The sequence below is a fragment of the Notothenia rossii genome, assembly GCF_949606895.1.
Source record: "Notothenia rossii genome assembly, chromosome: 2".
Lineage (NCBI taxonomy): Eukaryota > Metazoa > Chordata > Actinopteri > Perciformes > Nototheniidae > Notothenia > Notothenia rossii.
This window is the reverse complement of record NC_136904.1, coordinates 20948602-20974268: the sequence shown is the minus strand read 5'-3', so window position 1 is coordinate 20974268 and position 25667 is coordinate 20948602. Positions and strand designations below refer to the sequence as shown.

The 25667-nt window shown below is 38.8% G+C and overlaps 2 protein-coding genes across 10 annotated transcripts; one reads left to right on the top strand and one right to left on the bottom strand.

The window, feature by feature from the left end:
• Positions 1 to 3047: 3047 nt before the first annotated feature.
• On the bottom strand, positions 3048 to 12599 carry dhodh (dihydroorotate dehydrogenase). Of its 3 annotated transcripts, none has more exons than XR_013805110.1 (9): positions 12462 to 12599; positions 9665 to 9877; positions 9374 to 9573; positions 7937 to 8019; positions 7435 to 7622; positions 6552 to 6665; positions 4467 to 4620; positions 4188 to 4310; positions 3048 to 3438 (listed from the first exon to the last, which is right to left on the bottom strand). XR_013805110.1 is itself a non-coding variant. In XM_079664069.1 (9 exons), exons 1-9 carry the CDS (start codon positions 12477 to 12479, stop codon positions 3366 to 3368), a joined length of 1203 nt encoding a protein of 400 aa, XP_079520195.1. In that variant the 5' UTR covers positions 12480 to 12599; the 3' UTR covers positions 3048 to 3365. The 3 variants fall into 3 exon arrangements, 2 of the variants coding, with proteins under 2 accessions (XP_079520195.1, XP_079520196.1); XM_079664069.1 differs by having other exon boundaries at positions 4188 to 4347; XM_079664070.1 differs by having other exon boundaries at positions 4188 to 4347; positions 7943 to 8019.
• On the top strand, positions 10875 to 24999 carry pkd1l3 (polycystic kidney disease 1-like 3). 7 transcript variants are annotated; one of them, XR_013805109.1, is made up of 25 exons: positions 10875 to 11501; positions 13075 to 13359; positions 14139 to 14246; positions 14445 to 14470; positions 14561 to 14594; positions 14697 to 14761; positions 14880 to 14942; positions 15062 to 15220; positions 15294 to 15406; positions 15680 to 15803; positions 15892 to 16014; positions 16342 to 16561; positions 16802 to 16983; positions 17100 to 17330; positions 17570 to 17671; positions 19374 to 19552; positions 20201 to 20347; positions 20430 to 20632; positions 21317 to 21504; positions 21767 to 21899; positions 22751 to 22946; positions 23064 to 23280; positions 23378 to 23462; positions 24030 to 24257; positions 24952 to 24999. XR_013805109.1 is itself a non-coding variant. In XM_079664058.1 (24 exons), the coding sequence occupies exons 2-24, from the start codon at positions 13263 to 13265 to the stop codon at positions 24074 to 24076; spliced, it is 3042 nt and encodes a 1013-aa protein (XP_079520184.1). In that variant the 5' UTR covers positions 10875 to 11501; positions 13178 to 13262; the 3' UTR covers positions 24077 to 24999. The 7 variants fall into 7 exon arrangements, 6 of the variants coding, with proteins under 6 accessions (XP_079520184.1, XP_079520183.1, XP_079520179.1 ...); XM_079664058.1 differs by having other exon boundaries at positions 13178 to 13359; positions 24030 to 24999; XM_079664057.1 differs by having other exon boundaries at positions 13170 to 13359; positions 24030 to 24999.
• The last annotated feature ends 668 nt before the right edge of the window (positions 25000 to 25667 follow it).

The window sequence follows — 25667 nt, the reverse complement described above, 5'->3', positions numbered from 1 at the left end:
GGAAGTGGGAGTTACGTAAAACCCGACGACAGTGCCAAATATAGAAGAGGTTAAAAAATAATGTTTGGGAAACATCTGAAGTGGGACCGTTCTACTTTTGTTTCCTTCTTCCCCTGCACTTTATTTGATCCTTTCTTTCTTCTTGCTTTCTTTAACCCCCTCTATACGTCTTCTTTCCACCCTTTCCTTTGTCCTTCCTCTTTTACTTACATCCTTCCTTTATTTACTTCTACCTTCCCTTTCTGTGTTCCTTCTGTGTGTTTTGTATGTAAGTACACACTCTTGTCAGAGGTAATCCACTTGGGCAGCAGTGTGTCATTTGTGTCTCTGTCTCCCTACATCACACCTGTGACTTCCTGTAGCTAGAGGCTTCTCCAGCTTTGGGAAACAGCCATCTGTAGAAGTCACACTGCACCGCAGGCATGTTCTCAAAATCATAATGGTCAATGGTCATAATGGTGTTTTATGTTTCCGTATACCAAAAGTTCAGATATAACGACACAAAATTGGTCTTATTTTCTTCTAAGCTTTTATCTTCTAGTATACACTGTACAGACACAAAGGTACTGTTCTGTACATTGTGCACCCCCAAGACCTTCAGACTGAATCTTACTCTAGTAAAGAAAAGAAAAAGAAAGACTGTGTCCATTGCTTGCAACATGGCTGCACTGTGGTCAAAGTGGAAACTAGTCCTCTAGGTGCCACTATTTGCATTATGTGAAGGGATGCAAGACAAAGAGGGTGCGGTAACGCTGGTTTAGACTGTGGAGGTACTGATGTGGGTTGGTTTGGACAGGATTGTCTAACCACATAGCAGTAAGCCGTCAAATGGTCTCCTCTAAATATTTTAGTGCCTCCACCACATTTATGTAGATATGAAATTAAACCAGGCTTGCACAGTGACCTTAACCCTGGGGGGCATGACTAAAAAAGTCATGTAATTTAATAAACTAAAGTTAACATGTGATTGAAAATTTATATTAAAACAATTATTATCTAATTCTCAAACCAATGTTATCCTTTTTGTTTGCTATGCTTTTCCTGAAGCACGTCTTAAATACAATCATCTAAATCACTTCAAGGTAAATCACTTGCAGGTTGGAAGTGGAATGGAACAGTAAGGCCTATTTGTTTGCTCTGACCTCACAGCTGCCTCCTCCATTTTGGAAAACAAATACCTTGAAACACACCTGCAGCTCTCAGAGTTACATAATCACAATCCACCTACCGTCCTTGCTGTTTTTCACCTGCTATTTTCCGCAATTTGTAGAGGATCTTCTTGGATTCAAAACCATTACAGTTTAATAATAGTTCACCTGGACTATTTGCCTTAAGCCATTTCATAATACATTTCTATAGTATGTGCTGTGGAAAATGGTGTGCCACAAATGATGAGGAGCAGGATAATAGAGCTTCATGTTCATCCTTTGCTCTGCGATGATGACGCAGTGCAGATATGCTATCAGCTGTTGCATGTGGACACCTTGCGCCTAAAGCAGATAATGATGCTTTCAGACGATGTACAGTACAGTCACAATCTTCAGCAAACTGAACTCCGGATGTTTACATTTCTTAATGGTGGCAAGTTTTTTTTATTATGACATTTCATTCATGTCATAGCTATTTGTATAACAAATAAGATGATGTGGTTACTTTAGGATATTTAAGAATTGCTTCTCACTAGATTTATTTCTCTGAACCACTAAAAAGTGCCACAATTCCCTCACATTCCCATATCCAGGTTTAGATTGAATACAAAGTAACAGATGTCAGCATTCTAAATCCTAACACGTAAACCACATAAAGGGCCTTTGAAAGGAAATCTTCTTTAGAATATAAGCTGATACATCTTTATCCCTTGGGCACTTATAGATTAGGCAGTTTTTCTGCCTTCTTCACAGATTTGTTTTGGCTAAGACAAACTAGGGCTCATCTGTGAATGGCTATTTTCATGCTTTCGTGCTCTTGCTCTGAAGTTATTCCAATGTTGAGATCAACCTGTTTGCTGTCATGGTCGTGGTTTAAAGGAGTTTATCCATCTAAAGCACTTGGCAGTCTAATGCAGGCTTCCTCTCGAGAATTTTCCTACATCTTCTTAATTCACTGTGTCGACTCTACGAGCGGCCTCCATAGGAAAATGCTTTCATCGACACGATTCACAGAGGAAACGGTGCCAGACCGGCTTTGACTAAACTCCACAACAGTTTTGTATTTCGCTCTATGCAATGTCTGAAGAAATCCCAGGCTGTTATGTGACTTTTTCAGGGGTTGCTTCCTCCCTTCTTTAAAAATAAATGCTTTGGTACTCATGTTTTATTTATATATGTATATATATATATATATATATATATATATATATATATATACATATATATATATATATATATATATATGAATAGGTCCACATACTGGAGATGAGACTGTCTGGATTTGGTCTCAGCGGGGGAAGAGGGATGTGCCTGGCAGCTCACAGCTGACCCTCAGAGTACTGCCGGCATCACTGGCTATATCTAACGTTTCTTCTGGGATTATCTGGTGGTGCTGGGGAGGCTATCTTTGGCGATAAGGGAGGAAAACCCAAAAATACCAATAAAAGAAGCAGCATCCGCTACTTCTGAGAGGCAGTGACTCCACATTGTCCACTCCACATCAAATAACAGCAGAGGGGAGAGAGAAATCAGCCTTAAAAAGACTTGAAGGTATTTCTATACTGCTGTCAGGAACGTGGCAAATTCTTCTTTGTATTCCAAGGCTAAACATATTTTGAATCATTGTCAATGGACTGTTTGCTTCTGCTGCAGATAAGGAGGAAGGGTCAGTTGATGAAACTCTTATCAGGCAAATAACATTTCTCTCAATAAAAGATTTCTGCAGTTCTTCCCACAATGAAATCGTCATAACAGCAGCGTCACTGCCGTATGAAAAGATGGTTCAAACCACCTGAATCAAACAACTGGAAAATGTTGTGATTCATCCGTTTAGCAAGGCTCTTATAGATGGACAATGGGTTACACTCTAACAAATGAAGAACGTGTTACTAACACAAACAGATCTCAGCTTCTTTATAAAACAAAAAAGATTTTAATTACAACGTTTTTTATATGTTCAAGTAAAGGTGAGATTTGGTGCATTCAGAATTTTCTTGCCACAAGTACCTAAAATATGTTGTCAACAGCTCCCAGTTCAGACCATAATCTCATCCTTGAAATCACTCGGACAGACAGACAATCCTCAGCATTCAGCAAAGTTCAGGAAAAGTTGAGGATCATGTTGTTGATCATGATCCTGATTGGACGAGATGGCAGCTACAGGTGCTATGTAGCATTTAATGTGTTAGCATTTACCATCTCTTTCCGCACGCTCTGCTAATTAGCTGACCCATCTGCTCCCCTGTGATCTGCTCCAACCGCCTCTGATACACTGCTGAACCCCTGTTCCCTTGAAAAAAAAAAAAAAGAGAGAATATATTGGTTTGAGAATTAAATGGATATGTTTCCACAATTGAAAGATGGCAAATTGAAATATAATAGCAAAGAAAAGCAATTAATTTCAAGTACCACTCAGGAAACGTTGGGGATTTTTCAACAACATTGGTCTATCGTCGTCTTCCTACATAGCTTGGGCTCAAATTTCCCATCAGTTTTGAAAACCCAAAGTAATTACTGAGTTCTTGAGACGTGTGGCTAAATAAAGTCAAATTGGGCAATATGGTTACAGAGTTTGTAGCTAGACTCTCTAACCATTTGTAATGGAGGCAAATCCAAAAGTGATTAATTTGAAGTATCCTTAATAATCAGAAATGTTGAGCAAATACAACAACTACATCTACGGTAGCTCAAAGTTGAACCAGGAAATCGTTTTTGAAGTGTATTGACTTTTTCTAAGAGGAATGTTTTGGTACTAACATGACCATTCCTTTTCATTGTATAACATAAGTTTGGATATTCTAGAGGTTCAGATTGTGTGATTACTTGTATGTGTGGCCCTGTCCACTTCAAAGAGCTGCAGTCTCAGATTTCAGCAGCTCATGTGGGGATTGTAAATGTTAATACTATGTTCTAATAATAAGACCAATGCTTTAATACCCCAGAATAACCATTTCATTTTTGAAAGGAACCACTCTAAAAACCTTAAACTACTATTAAAAGATTTCCCCTGACTTCATGAAAGAAATACCATTTACTCACTTAAGAAGTTGCGCCAACTCCCTTTTTATCTTGGTCACTACAGGCGGACCCTGGTAGGTCAGAGCTGTGTAAAGCTGAACCAACGACGCACCGGCACGGATCTTATCCATAGCATCCTGCCCACTGGCCACACCACCAATTCCAATGATTAGTACTTTACCTAAACACATTTAAAAAGAGTAAAATAAGTGTATTTTATGTGTACTTTCCTCATACTGAGTTGATTAAGAAAATGTAAAAATACATATATACAGAAAATGTAGGCGTGTAAGGAAGCACCTTTGGTGAGGTGGTACATCTCTCTCACTGTGGTGGTAGAGAGGTCTCTGAGAGGCTGTCCACTCAGCCCGCCGGCCTCAGACCTCTGAGAGTCCTGGAGCGTCTCCGGTCTGGACACCGTAGTGTTAGACACCATTAAACCATCCACTGCCAGCTGCATAATCAAGAGAAAAAAACAAAAAAGGCAAGTGAGTAACATACAATATGTGTGTATGCAGGCAATAATGAGTAAGACCATTAATGTGAAATGAACTGTGAACACAACAGAGAGCAGTTCAAAGGTAGCTTTCTGTTCCCACCAGGACATCCGTTCCATCAGGCCTTTCTCCTCCTTGCTCCAATGAGCACAAAAACACCCCACTCAGAATTTTAAAGAAAATAAAGAGGCAGAAAGTAGCCAAATGCTTGTAAATGCAAACATGTGTTCTAGTGATGCTGAATAAAGCAAGTGTATGATTATATGATTTATCATAAGATTGTTGGGCAAAATGAAATGATATTAGTTTAATGTCCCTGGTAGCAGTCAAACGCAAGTTAGAGCGTCTTCAGCTGAGCAGTTGCTAAATTGTTCCACTAAAAAGCTTTGCCTGAGGATCTGAGGTTAGCAGAATGTGTAACACCTTTTGAAGGACTTGTAAAACATTATTATTATTATTATTTTAAAAAGGCTTTGAAAGCCTTTAAAATATATAATTATTTCACTGAATTGATTCAAATTAATTTTCTGCACCTTATTTGCTTATATTTTTATTTAAATTCTAGGACTGAACTATTTCATATTTATTTGCTTTTGAAAGAGGCAGTTCAAATCAAGTGTATTGTCATTTTTCTACAACTAATGGGTATATTTGAATAATTTAACTTTTATCTTCCCAGCAAACCATCTTCCATTTAAAACAGAAGGTGACTGCACCCTGGCGTAGGGTGTGTGTGGTTTGCATAAGAGCATGTGATTTACTGTAGGTAACTCACACTGTCAGTCCCGTCATTTTAGAAAGATATATTTTTATTAAACCACCTATTCAGGATGTTATTTTATCCAAGCACATGCAAAGTTGAAAAGTATTGATTCTGGTATATTTGTTGTCAACCAAATGAACATTCGGGAATACAAAATAAAAATGTATCTTTCCAAGGTAAAACTATAAACAATCCAATCTGAATTCAATCTTAATTTGTGGGATTAAGCCTAAGGCTCCAATGTGTTTTTATCTATAACTCATAGCGTGCGTTTTAGCACACCTGCCTTGTATAGTCCGGTTGAATGGAACCCTGGTGCGTTTAGCCGCTTGGTGCTGTTCATTTGGGTTGGTGTGAACACAGTCCGAGACCTCTTAAGTGAACTAAACAACCGGATTCTGGTCCTCTAAAATAGGTGGTCTCGGAGCGCTTGCTTGCGAACTCTGGAGCGGTTCATTGCTGGTGTGAACGCAGTCCGCACCAAAACATAGGAGGCGTAGTATTTAGGAGTCACAACAACGCGGATATCTTCAAAATTTTTAGCGAAAGAGTCTTTCAAGACATCCGCGGTTGTTTAGTTAAAGAGTGAAGCAGAATGAAGTGTTGAACAGTGTCGTGTAAAGTAAAAATTCTCCGTCAGCTACATAAAAGTAAGAACACCTGTCGTCGGTGAAACGCCCCTCCTGACTGCAGAACGTCTCTCATTATGTGTTATAATGTTTTTTAACGGACGTTGTCTGATTATATAATCATATGCACGGGCCGCTAGAGTCTGTTGATCTTCAGATTAACAGCAGCATGAGAATAAATTGCCGAAAGTGCCGATGCTCCATGGCGGAGGCTCCGGTAGACATTGCAGGGATTTGCATTTTTACCCCCTTAATGTCTGACCACTGGTTGAACAGCATTTCCGAGCACATGACTTGTGTTTAAAGTTTATAGTCCGTTTGAGTTTTGCCTGTGTGAACGCAAACCGAACCTTCGGAAAAATGAAACAATGTAACAAACTGTTGTCTGGTGCGCACCAGAGAGCGGACTATTAGGTGTGAATGCACCCTTAAAGTATGTCATATGCTTTCTTAAAATCGTCAAATACATTCAATCAATCATTCAAAAGCATCCAACCTCAGTGACAACATCAGCGATGTCTTGTTTGTCCTGGGCAGTGAGGTCAGGCGCGATCTTCACCAGGACCGGGGGTTTATGTTCTCCCTGCAGGGCGTCGCGCTGCTTCAACACCTGAGCAGATCGATGAGCATGTGAGTATATCAGCTAACAGGGCAGAGAGCAACTATAGAAAACAAGAAACACTGTGAACTGTGCTGTAAGCCTTAAAAACAAAATAGCTTTCTTATGAACAATTGAACATCATGTAAGCTTAAACACATCCCATTTACAAATTCTAAACATTGCTTTCAAACCCTGACACGATAGGGTTGGATGAATGAATATGAATCCTGTTCTGAATCCATTTAACACATTTGAATCCCAACGCTGTAGCTTGCCCATCAGGGAATTAAGAAATATCATAATTAAGTGTTAAGTTACTATGCTGTTCCATCATACATGGTATAAGCTGATCAGATAAAAGAAAAAACAAAAACAGTAATGCTTGAGTTTGACTGCCAGCTGGGCTAATCCAATTTTCTTTATTTATTCCCCGTTTTGTTTTTTTGTTGAGATATGTCTTATTTTATGAGGGGCAAAGGCTAGCTCGACTAGTTTAACTCCATGATTTTTTGCAAACTAGTTTTGTTGCTTAAAGATTATATTGTTAATGTTGTGTATACTGTATAAAATAAATTAGTTGTTGATAATTGTTTATTAGTAAGGCTAAGACTGGCCATTTGATATGATAACTTTCTTATACATGTAAATTGAATTCAACTATAATTTTCAAGGGGGAAGGCTAAACAAAAGGGCCAGATGATAAAATGACATTGTATTAGATTTTTTGTCAGTGCAAGGTTCAAAACCAGAAAGTAATTCAATGTTTGGACAGTCCCACCGTTTTTAGGAGTTGGTGCAGCTCTTCCTTCCCCTGTAGATCCCTGAGACCCGGCGTGTTGGGACTGCTGACGTTGACCACCAGGTAGTCAGCCAGCGGGCCGAGCACCCGCACCCCCTCCAAGTAATCTGCTCCTGCGTCACGGGACAGCTTGTTCTTCCCAAGGTTGATGCCCAGGGGACAGCCAGCTATAAACACAGACACACACACACATATGCAAACACACACAGGAAGGTTGAGACAAACACAAACAAAGGCTGCATCGCCAGACAAATGACCCAACTGTGGCAGAGGCTGCTGATGTGCTAAATGAACTTTAAGTAGGTATGGATCAGACAGAATAAATGTGAGACAAGGACAGGCTTATATCATTCAAAGAGAAAAGAACAGTGTATTTAATTAAATACTCAATTTAGTATATGGCTTCCTTTGTTAAATATTCTAAATGAACACCAAAATATAAAAGATAGACTTATATCAGGTTTTAGTAATAACTGCTAACCTTTACTTTGCTGTTGCTGTGTGTCGCCCCTGGCCTTCAGCCTCTGTTGAGCTTCGGCCAAACCACAGCTGTTGAATCCATACCTGGTGTGAAACACACACACATATACAATAACAACTATTTAAATATCAACTTACAAATATAAATAATGAGATATTTTTCATTACTTATAATAATAATAGCTAAAGTGTGTGTTAAACGAATAATGATGTGAACATTACATTACATGTCACTTGTTAGACGCTTTTATCCAAAGCGACTTACATACAGTACTCAATACGGTGGGCAATACCCACAGGAGCAATTTGGGGTGAAGTGTCTTGCCCAGGGACACAACCACATGCTGACTGCAGTGGGGTTTGAACCTGTGACCCCCTGATCCCAACACCAAGGCACAACCCACTGCACCACACGCCTCCCTCACAACATCTTATTACAATTATTTAATTTCCGTCTTAGGGATAGAAATGTGTTTGGTCCTTTTAAGGAATATGCTTATGAGCTATAAAGTTAGTTAAATTAATTGTCTTTGTGTTTTGTTATAAAATACAAACTCCTTTTGCAGCTTCCAGGCTGGTCTGCTCTTATTCGTCAGTATATCTGCATGATACTATATGAATAATATATTGTAATATGTCGGAGAGAATATTATATTTATCTTTGCATTATACACATTGCATGTGCTATATACTGTATATCCACGAGTGAAGGCACTGTCCAAAGATAATAGTGTCAATATTGTACAGCTTTACAAATGATATGTAACTAGGTCATCCTTTTCGAAGGAATTCAATCAAGTGAACTTAATACTACAAGTACATAACATACCAAATATGTTTCCAATATGGAGTAATTTAGATTAGTCAAGCTCCACTAGCAAATCTTTAATTCATTGAATTGTCTGATGTAATACCTCATGAATACAAATGACCATAAATTACACATGTTACCATGTATAATTCACAGGGAAAAAAACAAATGCAGGAAAGAGCTGTTGCATAAAGATTTGCTTCATTGAGCTCATTAAAGTCAGTGTCAGTAACATTACCTTACCCTGCTCCTGTTTTCAGTTTTAAGGATTTTAAAACAGACAAAGATTAATTAGGCTCCTTAAAGTTATATAAATAAATTGAATTATTTATAAGAATCTACACAAAGTAGGGTGTCAATCAACTAAACATTGTGGATGAATACAATTTTTTTTAAATGAATGAATTTCTACAATAATGATGGCAACAAAAAATTAGCATCTACATGATCCACCAATGGCGTAATGCAAATCCTATGTGAAAAGCACCGAATCAATTGATTGTGTCAATGTGCCACATTCTTTTCAACCATATTGCCAAGCCCTACATGTAATTGTTTTTTTAATTATTCAGATGAACACACCCTCAGAATGGCGACCCCTTTCCCCTTAGCATATCGGAAACTTACCTGTTAATTATGGCCTGGTCTGTAGTGAGTCGAAACACACGTGGTTTGGGGTTCCCCTCCTGAGGTTTGGGAGTGATTGTGCCCACTTCAACAAAGCCGAATCCGACCTTGTACAACCCATCGACGGCCTCTCCGTGCTTATCGAAGCCCGCCGCAATCCCAATTGGGTTTTTGAACTTTAAACCCAGGACTTTCACTTCCTGTGGATGCATAAAACAAACAGAAATAAGTCTCACGATGTCTAGGATCAATGGACAGTGATGTGACTAAACAGTGATGTTATATGCTTACCAATGATGCGGGGTCCTGGTAGCGGTTCAGAGGAACCAGCCCCAGACCGATCATCTTAACTGCCAACACATGCGCCGTCTCTGCCCCCACAAACCTTTGCAGCAGGGGCATCAGCTGATTGGCATAGAAACGTTCATCTCCCAATGCAGTGAGGTAGGAGGCAAACAGAAGGCTACCCGAGCTGATGATCTTCAATGCGTCCTTGAACTGCTTCTGTTGACAAGAGCAACAAAAATGAAAACATAAGACTGTGCCTTCAAAGGACTCATCTCAGACGTTAATTACTGTGAAAAGGCTGCTAATAGTTTAATGAAAACATGTTTGCAGTGACACAGCTTCCACAATACCCTTTGTTGTAAACTATGTTTTGTTAAAAGGTCTATTGAAGTTGTTGACATATCATTATTCATTCATTTGATATAGCAAACGTTTTGCTCATCAATACATCCAACAGTTACATTATAATGCATTTGGGGTTGTGTTTCTGTCCACATAGCAAATGTTTATGCAATATTCCCATAGTATTAGCTTTGTTTTTGGTCTCTGACGAATACTGTAGAAAATGTCTGACACTGGTTATGTTACTTGGCGACTACACCAATGACTCACCATCAGTATGCTTCTTCTGGCATCGTTTCCAATTAAGCTGTGTCAACTAGGCTATACTTACACAAGCTACTAAAATAATGTACTTTAAAGACCTTTATGAAACTTTGGGATTTTAAATTATATATGGAAATTGTAACAAAAATTTAGCAGTTTCTCTAAAAGTCTAAGTTCCATGTCCTCTGACTTAATGTTTACAAATTAATGCTGAATTGTATTATTACACTTGACAAGCAGGACACATCTGTTTCATTTTATATTAATATTTTAAAGAAGAAAATCTGTGTTTTTATTTGAACATTCTAATTGAATTTCTTTACAAATCTTCCATGTCATAAGTCCCTCCTTACCATGGTTACCACAGTAAACAAATACTTAAAACAAATGAATTACAAGTTAAAATTGCTGCGTTCAAAATATTACTTAAATTAAAGTATAAGGTATTAACATGAAATGAAAATACTTTGTGTTAAATTGTCCCTCTCAGAGCTAATTTCGTCTATGGTCTATAGGGGTCTTCAACGTTTTTCAGGCCAGGGACCCCCAAACTGATGGAGAGCTGGAGCAAGGACCCCCCTACTATATGTATGGCATACAATTGTGTTTTATATTAAACGGGGCCTAGTGCCGTGTATAAACATAGCTACTCTGTTATTGTACATTCAATACTAAGCTATTCAAATAATACACAGGTTAATATATTCATGTTTTTATTTTAAACATGTGCAAGGTACAGGGTGGCCGTGCCACTGCCGTTTATAAACATACATCTTGAACACAACACAGAGCTATTAAAATAATTCACAGATTCAAGTTTTAACTTTAAAGAGCAACTTGCAGGTTAGAGACACCAGTGAATACATGTGTAGGAAAATGATGAATACACTAGATTTTCAAAAAGATATACAGAAATATACACTACAGTCACATCTGGCGTCGTTTTGGTATGACATTTTCACTTCCGCATAAAAAAGCCTCCGCACGTGGTCCCTCGTGTGACGTAACATGAGGGAGAGCGGCCGGTCTAACGTATGAATAAACATAGATCACAATGCCAGTTTTGACACAGAAGAGGTTGAAAATATATATCAAATGCATATGATTATAATTATGAGCCTGCTAGGCGTCCAAGAGACCAGGAGCAGCCAAGGATTAGAAAAAATAACGGCCATCAGCGAGAAAAGGAGCTTTGGTGTGAGGAGAACCAGTGGAGAACAGGGCAGCTGTCTTGGTGAGTGACCGCTGTTAGCTACAGAATGTTAGCTAACGTCAGTCACATCACAACATTGTAAAGTTAGCAATCATATATCAGGCTATAACTAAAGTAGTATTGATAATATAGTAACGTTACTGGCAGGACTGTTGATACTGATCCATAACAGAAACTAATGCGCAAGTATCAGCCGTATCTCGCGTTACCTAATGCAACTCCACACTACGGTGCTGTGTACCGGAGGGGAGACGCGAGATACGGCTGATACTTGACGATCTGGCGGAGAAAGGTTGTGGAGCAGAAGATAACGTCTTCTGCCTTGATTTCTCCATTCGCTACAATATGTTGGATTCATGTTAATGTGCATTTAAAGACATTTCAATTTGTGGGAAAAAAATGTTTGGAAAACATTTTTTTTTTTCTCTAATCAACCAAAGATTTCGCGACCCCCCTGCAGTACCTCCGCGGACCCCCTGGGGGTCGCGGACCCCCTGTTGAAGACCTCTGTAGCTTATAAAGTAGCATACAACCAAATATTAAGGTGGGCTAAACGTGTATCAAAATTATACTAAGTATAATAAGTACATTAGGCTACTAAAGTGAATGTACATCGATAAAGTTCACCTATGTTGTTAGTAATTAGATCTAGATGTTGGCTACAATGTGTAGGGGGCTAATACTTCAGTCTCAGTAAGAGCTGCATACTCGTAAAATCATAACCCTAAACCTCTGTCGTTATGCAGTTTTCTTACACTGACTTAGAGACCTTTATTTTCAAAGGGCAAAACACCCCACAGCATGTGTTTCAGTATGCAAAGAAAGCAAAGCTAACTTGAGGTGTTTCGTGGTTTAACATTACGTTTAGGCGGAGCAACCGAGCTAGAAAACAAGAAACGGTCACATGAAGTTTAGTGGAGGATTTTCCAATTATCTGATTGTCCTTCATAACATACGATGTTAGATCATCTCTGGAATTACCTTCATATGTCCCGCCATGGACGCGCTTCTGTCATTGCATTAAAGGACATGCCTTTCTTAACATGTTACACAAACACACGCGGTATCAGCTTCCTTCACATACTCTCGCGATATTTCCGCCAGTAGTATTTCCACCAATGAGAGGATTGTGTGAGAAGCGAGGCAGAGATGTTGGTCATGCATTAAAGTGGAGGTGCTTGTCAAGCTGTATTATAAAGGTAATTAGTTGTAAGGGTGATTTCATGTGAGAATAAGACTTACGTTTTCAAGAAATGATGATCATAGTACATATAACATATATAATTTTGTTCATGTGAGGAGCAAAACAAAAGTTGAAATGAGCTCTATGTCAGTATGGGAAGTTCAGATTGTGTGACCTTTCGTGATGCCAACTTCACTTTGCATCTTGTTTGAGTGTCTTTACTGATTTTCCTAATATATTGAGAACATATGCAGAGTTTTTCTGGAGGAAGCTCTCTCATTTCCATGTGAAAGACGGAAGTGATCTTGCTCAGATCATCCACAGCTCCTTCAGCACTATGTGATTTAGCTCTGTACATTATAATAACTATGGGCACCTTACTGCAAATATCTGTCTTTTTTTGTCTTTCAGTTGGATTTTTGTTTTTACCAGAAAACTCTGCCGCCTTTTCAGGCAACGACCTCCCTGTGCAGTGTCAATCTGTATTCAGAAATGTCTGTTTTGAGTTTGTTAGGGGATCTGAAACCTGGTCCCAAGCCAGGAGCAGCTGTGCAAACCGAGGAGGGGATCTCTTAAAGGTGGTGAACACCCCGATACAAATGTTCCTGAAGAACATCTCCAGAGAGGGAAACATCAGCAACTTCACCTGGTGGCTGGGGGAGGGGGTCCAAGGGCAGCACCAGGAACCCACCACAAGTGAGTAAAGTACACCCACACTGCATTTCTTTTGTCGGTGCATTTTTCTTTAATAGTTAATTGTTTTTTTCGCTTGAGACTCGTGTATGTTTGAGATCTCCTGTCCCAGGCTTTACATGCAAAGTGTTTGATATTTAAACATGTTATTAATGATTAGAGGCCATGTGGCTAAAATGTAACTCACTATAAGCAAAATGTATTCACAAAATAAATGATCCCTTAATGTAAGGCTCGGTTTCATTTGGATATATATATTAAAATGAAGGCACAAACCTTTAAAAGATATTGCAGGATATTGGCAGCACGCTCTTTTTTAAATTATGTTTTTTTCATATCCTTTAAAGCCGTCTGCACAAGTAATAGTAACCCCCACATTCTTATTAGCTCTCATTCATTATCATGTACAAATATTTCTTGGGATAAAAATCAGACCAACATTTTTAAAGTGAATTAAAATTACATTTATTTTACATTCATTTGTTGAATTATTGATCAGGCATGAATCTCATTAAAAGTGTTTTTGATTGTTGTTTAGAAAAGACAAGCAATTTAAAGACTTAACGCTGCGCTCTGGGTGTAAGAGATATTTCACTTTTGTTTAACATCTAACAGACTCTTTGATAAATTACAGATTAGTGAATAAGTTCAGACCAATCTGATTTTCTTCACTCTGTTAAAGGTCACACAATTGTTTCTCATAGAAATGTCCCAATAATTAAGCTTTGCTAAGAGTTTGTCTCTGTGCGTGTTTATGTTCCCACATTTGTTTTCCAAAACAGAAAACGCTGAAGTTTCAAAGGAAAAATGTACCTACATAAAGTTGGATCCTTTTCAGCTCATCTTAACATCCGACTGCAACCAGAGACGAGGATCTCTCTGCACACACAGTATGCAACAACAGCCTCCTTATCCCTATAGCCTTACTCCGTCCTTCATTACCTTTTTCTTTTCTTGTCTTTCCTTGCCTTTCTTTTCCTAGATATCAACTGAGTGAAGTTTTATTACAGTTTTATTTCTTTTATTTCACTTTATACTCAATAGTGTGCAATAGGCTGTCTTTTATAAGTGTCATTCTTGTTTTTAAGATGAGTGGTCTGCCTCAAACACAAAGGTAAGAGAAACAGTTCACAGTCAATAAGAAGCCAAATTAAAATCAAGAGTCTATTCTCAAATGTGAGTTTTGTTCATGTTCTCTTTTCAGAACACAATGGTGTCAAGTCATGCAACCAGATCTCGTAAGTTTGAAACATGATGTATCTCATCATTTCAATTAACTATGAAAGTATGGAACAGTCATAAAAACTTGTTTTCTCTACTGCTCCAACACTCTTTTTTAGGGCCCAAAAGGACTCTTTTATCTGACATGCTGGCGTCTGTTGAAAATATTGATAGCCTTCTCCTGGTGAGAGATGCGTCCTTATTTCACATAGTCTGTTTTACCCTTGAATCATGAAAACGTTGAATACTAATAGTTATTTAATTGTACCTCAAAGTTCACAAGTGCTGTTTTTCCGAGACAGGCAGCAGAAGAAGAGCTACTGCGAATGGAAATAACAGCAGATGAGCCCACAAACGAAAACAGGGTGGGCACCTTCACTTTGGAAAGCCTGTCGAAAATATTGCATTATTATTGAGGCAATTTTCACCTTTCGTTTTATGCTATCATTGCACCTTAATTGATAGTCTTTTTTTACTTTCACAGGACAATTTCATTAAGTATTTGTTGCTTGGCACTGTGAAGCTGCTTGACGACTCTACTTTGCCAGACAATGACACTGTTACTAAAATAGTCAAATGCAGCACCAGCATCCTCCTTCTCTCCATGAACAAATGTGACATCAAGAACAACCCAAACCCTACTGTAAGTACTGCATTAGGCAATCATGGACATTTTGTCGTTATTGTGTCTCTTACAGTGCATTTTTTCTCTCCAGTCTTTGTTTGAGCAAGTCTTTGAGATCTTTCGCATAATCTCAGAACTGGTGGTTTCAAAATACCCCGAGCAATTTATCATCAGGCACCCAACAGGCATCATCTATCAAAGCACGTAGGTCTCTTCAAGTATCTCTTAAGTATCGCTTAATTATGACAAACACATATGCAACTTTTCACTAATTTACAACTATATCAATATTGCAGCAAGTACAAACTCATTTACTGTATATTCTAAATAATAATAATAATAATAATAGATTTATTTTGTAAGCGCTTTTACAGGTGCTCAAAGTCGCTTTACAGAGGTAGTAAAAAAGGACAACAAATAAATATAGTAAAAGTCACATTTAAAGACATATTCTACATTTTATTTCCTTACTTTTAGTCACACACCTGCCGGACTAAGCAATGCTGTGTTGGGTTCAGAGCAAGATGGTGTGTTCATCAAACTACCCTCATTTGCAGCGCTTAAGAGTCAGCTTGGAGGATACGACAGTATCACTTATCAGGTCTGTGTGTGTTATCATCATGTATTATGTGTGTCTTTATTTTCCTTGTAATATACAGCCTTTTTATCAGAGCTCTTCTTTTTGTTAGATGTCTACATTCACAAAGAATCCACATCCAACTGATGTCCAAATCTCAGGAACTGTTTGCAGCCTTTTACTTAGTAGTAAAAGAAAAGAAATAAATCTGTCAAACCTGTCAGAGATGATAGAGGTAAAGCCAACATGAAAAGTGGGTTTTGTCATTTGTACCACAGTGCTAATGTTTTTGGATTTAGGTTGCAAGCAAAGGTCACATGAACATGGGGAGAAAGAGTGATGAATATACTACTCTTAAGAAGAAAATGTTTTTTTTATCTTTTAAAATACACAATACATGGTCAAAGACTTAAGAACACCAATTCACATAACATACAGTCTAGAAGAAAATGACACTCACTTTTCCACAGTGGTCTCACAATGTATTTTCTTCCTACATATTGTTTTGATTCTAAATAGGAAGACTAATTAAGAAGTAACTTGTTTTTTATGGTTTCCTCAGATCTTTTTACCTTATCCAAATGCTTCAATGCCAACGAACAATACAATTGTTTTGGAAAAAAACACAAAAGCACTTACCACAATCAACGTCTCAGACCCTGATGTGACCATCTGCTTAACTGTGGAGCCCAATGCCAATGTTACCTTAGTTCTTAGGTTGTCTGAAGGGTCACCTCCAAATGACACATACTTCAGTAACACAACCATCTTGAGCCTCACAGGTAACTGTCACCCCTGCATGCCCGGTTTTTCAATCATTTTAACACATCAAGTTTTAAGATCTGTAGCAATAGCACCACTCTGGTCCGGTCGAGTATAATACCAACACCAAACATCAACAGACTCCCTTTTACCATTGTTTGCCTGACGTGCATGTGCTTCCACTTTTATGTATCAGTATTTCATTGTTTTCTACCAATTGGTTCTTGTCATGATGTAATGTTGGTTGGTTTTTGGAACAGAAGGCTATCGCTGGATGATAACCCCAGAGATGTTGCAGCATACTCGTGGAGTCTGGTATATTGAATCCGGACTCTTGAATTCCTCCTGGGAACCAGGTCTGACACTAAGGATAAACTCTTTTACGGCCAAGTGTATGTACTGGGACGTAAAGAACGAGACATGGAGCATGTATGGCTGCCAGGTACATTTCAAACATTATAAAGAGTGATGTACTGGTTTGTATTGCTTTTGGTTATGCATGTTAATGTTCTCGTATAGCACCAGTAGTTGCACAGTGATGTGCTCTCTTCATCTCAGGTGGGGGACAAAACCACTCCAGAGCGAACACAGTGTCTGTGTAACCACCTCACTCTCTTTGGGAGCTCCTTCTTTGTGATGCCAAACTACGTGGACTTATCTCGCACCGCAGAGTTGTTTTCCACCTTGTCTGAGAACTTTGTGGTGCTGGCTCTGCTGTGCACCTTCTTCGGTCTCTACCTGGTCACTCTGCTGTGGGCCTGCTACTCTGACCGCAGGGCACGCTCTAAGGTTATTATTTGATTTACATATAGTATGAATACTCAACCCTACAAAGTATAAAATAAAATAAATGCAGTGTAGTGAAAATTATTGGCATCCAAATGTAGTAGAATACATGTTTTACTGAAGTACAGTACTTGAGTAAGTGTACTTCCACCACTGGTTTCAACCCAGAGTGCAATGTTATTCATTCCACCTGCGAACATATTCACATTTATTCACCAAAATGTTTTCTGTTGAAACATCAGAGGAAGATGACTCTGCTGGAAGACAACCACCCCGGCGCTCAGTACAATTATCTGATCGGTGTCCAAACTGGCCATCGTAAGAATGCTGGGACTACTGCCAATGTAAGAGTCTTTTTTGATTGACAGAATTGTGTTTATACAGTTAATCCGGAAAGTATTCATACCCCTTAACTTTTTTCACATTTTGTTATGTTACAGCCTTATTTCTAAATGGATTAAATTCATTTTTGTTCTCAATATCCCACACACAATACCCCATAATGACAAAGCAAAAACGTTTTAAAAGATTTGTTTGCAAACGTGTTGAAAATCATTTAATGAAATATCACATGTGCATAAGTATTCACACCCTTTGCTTTGACACTGAAAATTGAGCTCGAGTGCATCCCGTTTCCACTGATCATCCTTGAAATGTTTCTATAACTTGATTGGAGTTCACCTGAGGTAAATTAAATTGATTGGACATGACTTAGAAAAGAACACACCTGTCTATACGAGGTCCCACAGTTGACAGTGCATATCAGAGCACAAACTGAGTCATGAGGTCCAAGGAATTGACTGTAGACCTCAGAGACAGGATTGTATCAAGGCACAGATCTGGGGAAGGGTACAGAAAAATGTTTGCAGCATTGAAGATCCCAACGAGCACAGTAGTCTCCATTATTTGCAAATGGAAGATTTTTGAAACCAAAAGGGCTCTAGACCAAACTGAGCATCGGGGGAGAAGGGCCTTAGTCAGAGAGGTGACCAAGAACCCGATGGTCACTCTGATAGAGCTCCAGTGTTCCTCTGTGGAGATGAGATCTCTGCAGCACTCCACCAATCAGGCCTTTATGGTAGATTGTCCAGAAGGAAGCCAAAGGCACATGAAAGCCCCCATGGAGCACCTAGAGTACTCTCAGACCATGAGAAACCAAATTGTCTGGTTTGATGAAACCAAAATGGATCTCTTTGGCCTGAATGCCAAGCATCATGTCTGGAGGAAACTAGGCACCGCTTACCACCTGGCCAACACCATCCCTACAGTGAGGCACGGTGGCAGCATCATGCTGTGGGGATGTTTTTCAGCGGCAGGAACTGGGAGACTAGTCAGGATCAAGGGAAAGATGAATGCAGCAATGTACAGAGAGATCCTTGATGAAAACCTGCTCCAGAGCGCTCTGGATATATATATATATATATATATATATATATGAGACAGAAAGTTGAATAGCTCATATAATAATCAAATGACTTGACTTGGCAGCATCTGCTTACAATTATTTATGTATACTTGAGATGAATTCATTTATTTTAATACCTTTCAGACAGCCAGTGAATCAATCCAAGATAAAATATAAATATAATCTTTTGAGACATACTTGAACAATTGTGAACCTATCCTACCGAATATGTTGTCTTTTAGCCAACTCACAATTCTTCCCACCAGAACTTCCCACAACGCCTAAATGCATCAGAATGGTGAACCCAGCGTCTTATGATCATCACTGTACAGAGCATTCTGAATCTGAATGCATTTAATGAACATGTTCAATTTCGTGAAAGTCATTTTCAATAATCAATGCATACTCCCACTGCATTATTATACGTTTACCACGATGTAGTTGTAGAAACATATTTAGAGTCTTTATAAGGTACTGAAATGAATAAGCCTAGAAAAATTAACTGATCATTTCAATTTCTATGGTTTGCTTTACAAAATGGTTGGTAGTTATGTGAAGTGTTTAACACTTTTACACAGTATTGGTTCAGATGACTGATGTGAGAACCTGTGATGTGATGCGTGTGTTGTGTTGTCCTGTAGGTGACAGTGAAGCTGACTGGCTCAGACGGCGAGAGTGACACACACGTCCTCACAGACCCTGACAAGCCTGTGTTTGAGAGAGGAGCTGTTGATATGTTCCTGTTGGCCACACCCTTCCCTCTGGGCGAAGTGCGAAACCTCCGACTGCAGCACGACAACTCTGGGGGCCGTCCATCATGGTACAAGATAAGCATTTGAAACACTTAGTTCTACTTAAGATCAGTGCATGGTACAATAAATGGCTATTGTCAATGCTCAAATAAGTATAAATGTAATTATATTTACATAGCTGTTTTTATATTTGTATCGATTCAGCTCTAACCTAGACATGTGGATAATTGATAGGGGTCATTGTAAAGCTGTTAACATTATCTTTTTTAAAGATCTGAGTACAGGAAGTGTTTATTGCTTCCTTGTTGGACACCTTTCTGACTTTTCACAGTGACCCCTTAAAATGTCTGGCCAGTCTCATCATTTAGCACTACCGTGTTAAAACTAATCATATAATTCCACTCCCAGCTCACTGTTCACATGTACACACTCTCATTTTGGTGGAGAATAAATATGAGCAATAGTTTATAGTAGATATTATAATAGCGTTAACAAAACTTGCTTTAGGAAATATACACTGCATACAGTAAGTTGTAAATGGAAATATCAAAATAAAATACACAAAGTACACAATACGATATCAAATGATCTCTGTTGCAGCCATTGGGTGCTCTTATTTTGCAAAGTGGAGCTTAATGATTATTATCTAGCATTTGCATTTCCCACATAAATTGAGCCATATGGTCAATTTGTCATCTTTGTTGTTTTATAAAAAGGTATATTAACAAGGTGACCGTACAAGACCTCCAAACACGGCAGGTGTTTCACTTCTTTTGTAACTGCTGGCTGAGTGTTGACCAGGGAGACAACATGACCAAGAAAACCTTCAATGCTGCAAAGAACAACGAGGTTGCCAGCTTCAGGTCAGTTAACGTTATACAGCGAAAATAAAACAACTCAGCTCTTGAGGAAGTGTCCTCATGGGTTTCTGCGTTTCTCTTCTAGGAATATTTTCCAGGCTAGAACCTCGACAGGCTTCAGGGATGAACACATCTGGGTGTCCATCGTGGACCCTCCCTCACGTAGTCCGTTCACTCGTGCCCAGAGGGTCTCCTGCTGCATGAGCCTGCTCCTCTGCACCATGGCCATCAACATCGCCTTCTGGAACATTCCTATAAAAGAGGATTCGCAAGTTATCTTCGAATTTGGTGAATTGCTAAGACTTTAACTATTTTAGCGTGAACTGGAGTCACACATTGGATGATTTTAGAATCAAATTAACAAAAACTAAAAGATATGCAACCTGACTTTAATTAAACAGCAATGACTTCCTTTGTTTCTCAGCCTTTTGTTGAGAATACTAACCTTGCTCCTAGCCCAAAGATGAAAAAGTATGATGTTATAAAAGCTTCTTTTTCTTGTTGGGCCCACTGGTTGGCTTGGAAACGCTCGTCTCCATCCTGATGTAGGAGGGAAACAGAAAACTTCCTTATGACCTTCACTGCCTCTTTTAACTGCTTCTGTTGACACAGAAGTGAAAACCATAAAACTCTCTTGAACTTTAAGCACTGTAAACAGTTAATTATAATGTTTGCCCGATTTCCACAACTTTTCAAGGTTTTATACCGGGTTTTTTAAATAATGAGAGTAATATCTAACTTGATTCTGGTCACTTGAAAAAAAAATGTTTTCGCTACTTTTTTCTTCATTGACTTCTGAAGGAAATATCAGACCCTTGAGCAAAAGGCTCTTCAATATTCACCAGCTAGCAGCTCACTCTGTCTGTGTGATGTTTGGTGTCGGGAAGGTAGCGTACAGACCTTAGGAGAGAGACATAAACCTAAATCATTTGATGACTCTGACCTGTGTCCTTTTCTTTTGTGTCTCGACAGGTTCCATGCAAATCACGTGGCAGGAGCTAATGGTGGGGGTGCAGAGTGGTCTGCTCATGTTTCCAATCAACATCCTCATCATCACCATCTTCCGAAGCATCAAACCTCGCGTGATTTCAAAATCTCATAAAGGAGACTCTGAGGAGAGCTTGAGACCCCCCCCTGTCACCATACCATCTATTCTGAAGGTGTGTTAATTATTATCAAATTATGTTGGGTGTGAGTGTGTTCAGCAGATCTTTCTTATAAGAGTAGTTATTGCACCGCCTTATCACTGACCTTGTAAGTGCATTTTCAAGGGCCAGTTTTCATTTATTCTGCTTAAGAAATGTTATGTTTTCATCCCCTGACCTTTTACTGCCAAGTATGTAGTCTTCATTTCCATATCTTTGATCAGACAGTGAAAATGTGGCATTCATTATGTGTTGCGCATCCCTTGAATATCCCTAGGACACAGAGGAGGTGATTTCCATGATGAGCATTAGTCCGAGGAACAAAATGTCAGACACACACAGGCTGGAGTCGACCTCTGACCTCAGCTATGCCCTGGACACGGTCCATGATTTCATCCGGCTTATGCAAGGTATTTTTTTTTTTTTGCTTTGACTACTTTGTGTATGACTGATAAAGAAAATAATGATTTTACAAAGAAAAAAAAAGAAAAAATCAACATGTACAGCCCAATACAATATTATACAGAAACATACTATCCAGGAGCGCTAAAAATACATTTCCCCCTTTGAGCTTTAGGAAATGTTGTTTCTGTATAATGTTGTATTTGGCTGTAATTATAGATTTAAATTTTGCGTTTAATCTTTTGAAAACATATTTTTTAACAAACTTCTCTATGAGCTTAACAGACCTGCACTTACAACAGTGTCATATTAATGAGGCCCTATTGTGCTTTTGGGGGTCTCCCCTTTCTGTAGTGTGTTATATAGGTTGTAAATGATCTGCAAAGAAACACCTCAATTTGACTTGTTTGTTTACTTCTGTAACATAGTGACATCACTATATTACATTCCTGTTTCTTTTGGTTAGCTTGCGAACACCTTGTACGTAATAGACATCTCTAAGCGGTTGACCAATCACAACAAAATCAGAGCAGACTGGGCTCTGGTTTCCGACAGAGGGGGAAAAGAGGTGCTGCAGCACAGGCAGTATGAGAAAAATAAAGACCTTTTTGAACATTAAAGCATGTAATATGTATATGTAACACAAATATGAGCCTGAGGATTAGCATAGGACCCCTCTAAGGCCATATATATCCCATGAAAATACCAAAGCTACAGAGTGCTTTCTGAACAACTTACTCAGCCTATCTGGTGCCTTCCGTCCTAAGCCCATTAAGTCATAATGCAGACGTGATTCTTGACATACAGTTCACAAATATGCATAACTACACACGCTGGTTTTAATGTAATCCTGTCAAAGGCGAGAGTGAGAGTGACCCCCACTGGGTTTACTGCAGCAAGTTCCTCCTGGCTGGTCTCTGTCACCTGCTGATGTGTCTGGAGAAACTGGATGAAAGGAACTTCCCGAGTCCACAGGACTACCTGCAGACCCTCAACACCACCAACATTCTGGTTCGCAAGGCCGAGATGGTCTTCAGCAGCCACTTGGCCTACTGGTCAGCAATCCGGTCGACACAAAATAAATCTAAGCGAAAAGTAGAAATATGACTGGTTTTGTTTAACCGAAGCTACTTGTGTGTTTTCGTCTGATTCCTTGTTCCTCATTGGCTCAGCCCCCCTCCCGTAAAGAAGAGGAAGAAGAAGGCAACCTGCTGGCTGCCCTGGTGGTGTGTGTTCCTGGGCTGGTTCCTGCTGCTGTCCATCAGTGGAATATCCACTTTCTTCACCCTATTGTACGGCTTGGATTATGGCAGAGCTAAATCCATCAAGTGGGTCATGTCTCTGGGCCTCTCCCTCTTCCAGAGCATCTTCATACTGCAGCCTCTCAAGGTGGGTAAAGACAGGAAACTATATTTTTCCAGCACATCACACTAACATGACTGTATTTAAGATATTCTGCTTTCTTGTGGCTTGTTTTTATTTACAGGTGTTAGGAATTGCTGTGTTTTTTGCCCTGCTGCTGAAACCTGTAGCTGTGGAGGAATCTGAGGAAATCGAGCAGTTGAAGTTAGGTAAGAAAAACCTTATGCAGACCATCTGTTACCAGAACAGGTTCAGTGCACATATTTCTAGCTGTAAATATTGTGCATTGTGCTGCTCTTTTCTTTGTCTTTAATATTGTCTGTGCTCATCTTATGCCTGCAATGGTTAGTACTGAAATGTAACCAGAATAGTAGCTTTTCATTGGTGTTTTTCCATCATCCTAAAGGCTGGTTTAATCAATATTTTTGCACAGAGGATTATCAACGGACAACGCAGATGTTGGATGCAGCATTTGAAAAGCCTCTAAAAATCATTTTCACATAAATGATTAAGTCCAAACTACTTGTTCATAATTTATAAAGCAGACACAGCTTTCATCCTGAATTGTTCATAAAGATTGTAGTTACCTGCAGAGCGCCCTTATGTAATGACGCATAGGAAACGGTAAAATAATCTTTGCTTTGTAAAATATAAACCCTTTTAGTTTCTGCTCCTCCCAACTGACTTCTCTCTCTTGAGTGTATCAGTGTCTTCTTCCTTCAGATAAAGCGCAGTAAAGTGCTGAGAGTCTAACTACTGTCCTCTCCATTTCCCAGAGCAACAAATCAAGTGTGGTCGCTACTCTGGCAGACACTCACTGTGAGGAGGCTGCATTAAGCGAGAGAAGCTGTTTTTCTTCTGGGCACTGCTGTGATCCACGACAACCTGACTTCTTAAACACTCTTTTGCACTTTTTGGAAGTTCTTACTTTCGAAATGAAATATTAATTCTGGTGTTTTGTATGTGTACAGAGTTCCCAATGCATGAGAACGTTTTCCCAAAGGGTGAGTCAGGGTAAATGGGTAAATAAATAACTGTTGTTCTTGCATTTTATAGTGTTTCTTTTGAAAATCTAGACATCATGAGCTTGTTGGGTTATTTTAAAGAGGGACAAACTGTCTTCAATCAAGCAATAAAGTAAACATACTCATCCGTAATATAATAGGAGCCCTGCTAGAGTTGTTGAATATATGTAGAGATATTCTATACAATACAAAGAATATGTGTATTTATTTTGTTCTTCTTGTTATTTTACCCAAGTTTACTAAGTGTAAGTTTGGGCTTTAGTAGAGCAGTTGATTGGTCAATTATTTCTGTAAACAATACTTCATAGGCTTACCATGGGGAGAAATACTGAATCATTCTCGTTTTATCATGAATTTATAACAATCCTTCCGATATTTATTGTTAGAATACATCATTAACTTTATAGTAACTTGAAAAATATGGACATATTTAGAATTAAGCAACTCCTAAATTCTGTTAGTCATCGCAGTGTGGCGTCTGACTGCATACAAAGATGGGCTTTTATAAGAGTGCAAAGGTGCTTTTATATATATATATAATATATTATGCGGGACGTATGGAAACAGATTTTTAATTGATCACTTTTTTCGTTCCACCTTCGTGTCACTGTAATATGTTCTGAATGTGCATGTCATGAATTCTCATCATATGGCTACTTTCTATGTGTTTCAGTCTGTCCTTCAATCGAATGATTTCGTAGCAAAACTAACTGCATCCATGTACATGACACTTATTGATGTGACTATGTACGTATTACATGTGTGAAACTGAATAAACTGATGCATATCATCTTTTTTATCTCGTTATTTAGTTAATAATACAGGGGCCCTATCATCGGACTCACACCTATACATTCACTTTAAATTCTTTTTTTGCCTCTCTGATAAACTTCAGATAAACTGAGCTTCAGCATCTGTTAAGCAATCTGTTACGCAAAGTACCTTTTGGTTGCTGATTAGACTTCTTTGTGCCAGTATTTTTTATCAAATCTAAAATGAAGTGATTGTAAAAGTGAAAATGTTCCTTATTATCACTGTCATCTGTGTCCTTGTAGAGCCGAAACAAATGCTCTAGACCAGGGGTGTCAAACTCAAGGCCCGGGGGCCAAATCCGGCCCGCGACTTCATTTCATGTGGCCCCAGAAGAGCAAAGAATATATTATGTTTATTATACGGTTACATGCCGCTTTACAGAAGCACATTGCCCATAAACTACATGTCCCACAATGCATCTCAAATATGACTTTTTTCCCAGAATTTGACTTTTTTTACTCAAAATGTAACTTTTTTTTCAGAATTTCACTTTTTTTTTTTTTTTTTCCAGAATTTGGCTTTTCATTTTGTGACATGCGCACTGAAGAGACTTGCAATTGTTTGCCCTAGACTTCT

Coding starts and splice junctions, on each gene's coding strand:
- pkd1l3 (XM_079664053.1), top strand. CDS start 11,363: ATGCATATGATTATAATTATGAGCCTGCTAGGCGTCCAAGAGACCAGG. Junction 11,502..13,074: donor AGAACAGGGCAGCTGTCTTG/GTGAGTGACCGC, acceptor TTTGTCTTTCAG/TTGGATTTTTGTTTTTACCA. Junction 14,943..15,061: donor AGCCCACAAACGAAAACAGG/GTGGGCACCTTC, acceptor TTACTTTCACAG/GACAATTTCATTAAGTATTT.
- dhodh (XM_079664069.1), bottom strand. Junction 9,574..9,664: donor ACCAGGACCCCGCATCATTG/GTAAGCATATAA, acceptor ATGCATCCACAG/GAAGTGAAAGTCCTGGGTTT. Junction 3,439..4,187: donor GAGTTGGCGCAACTTCTTAA/GTGAGTAAATGG, acceptor TTTTTTTTCAAG/GGAACAGGGGTTCAGCAGTG.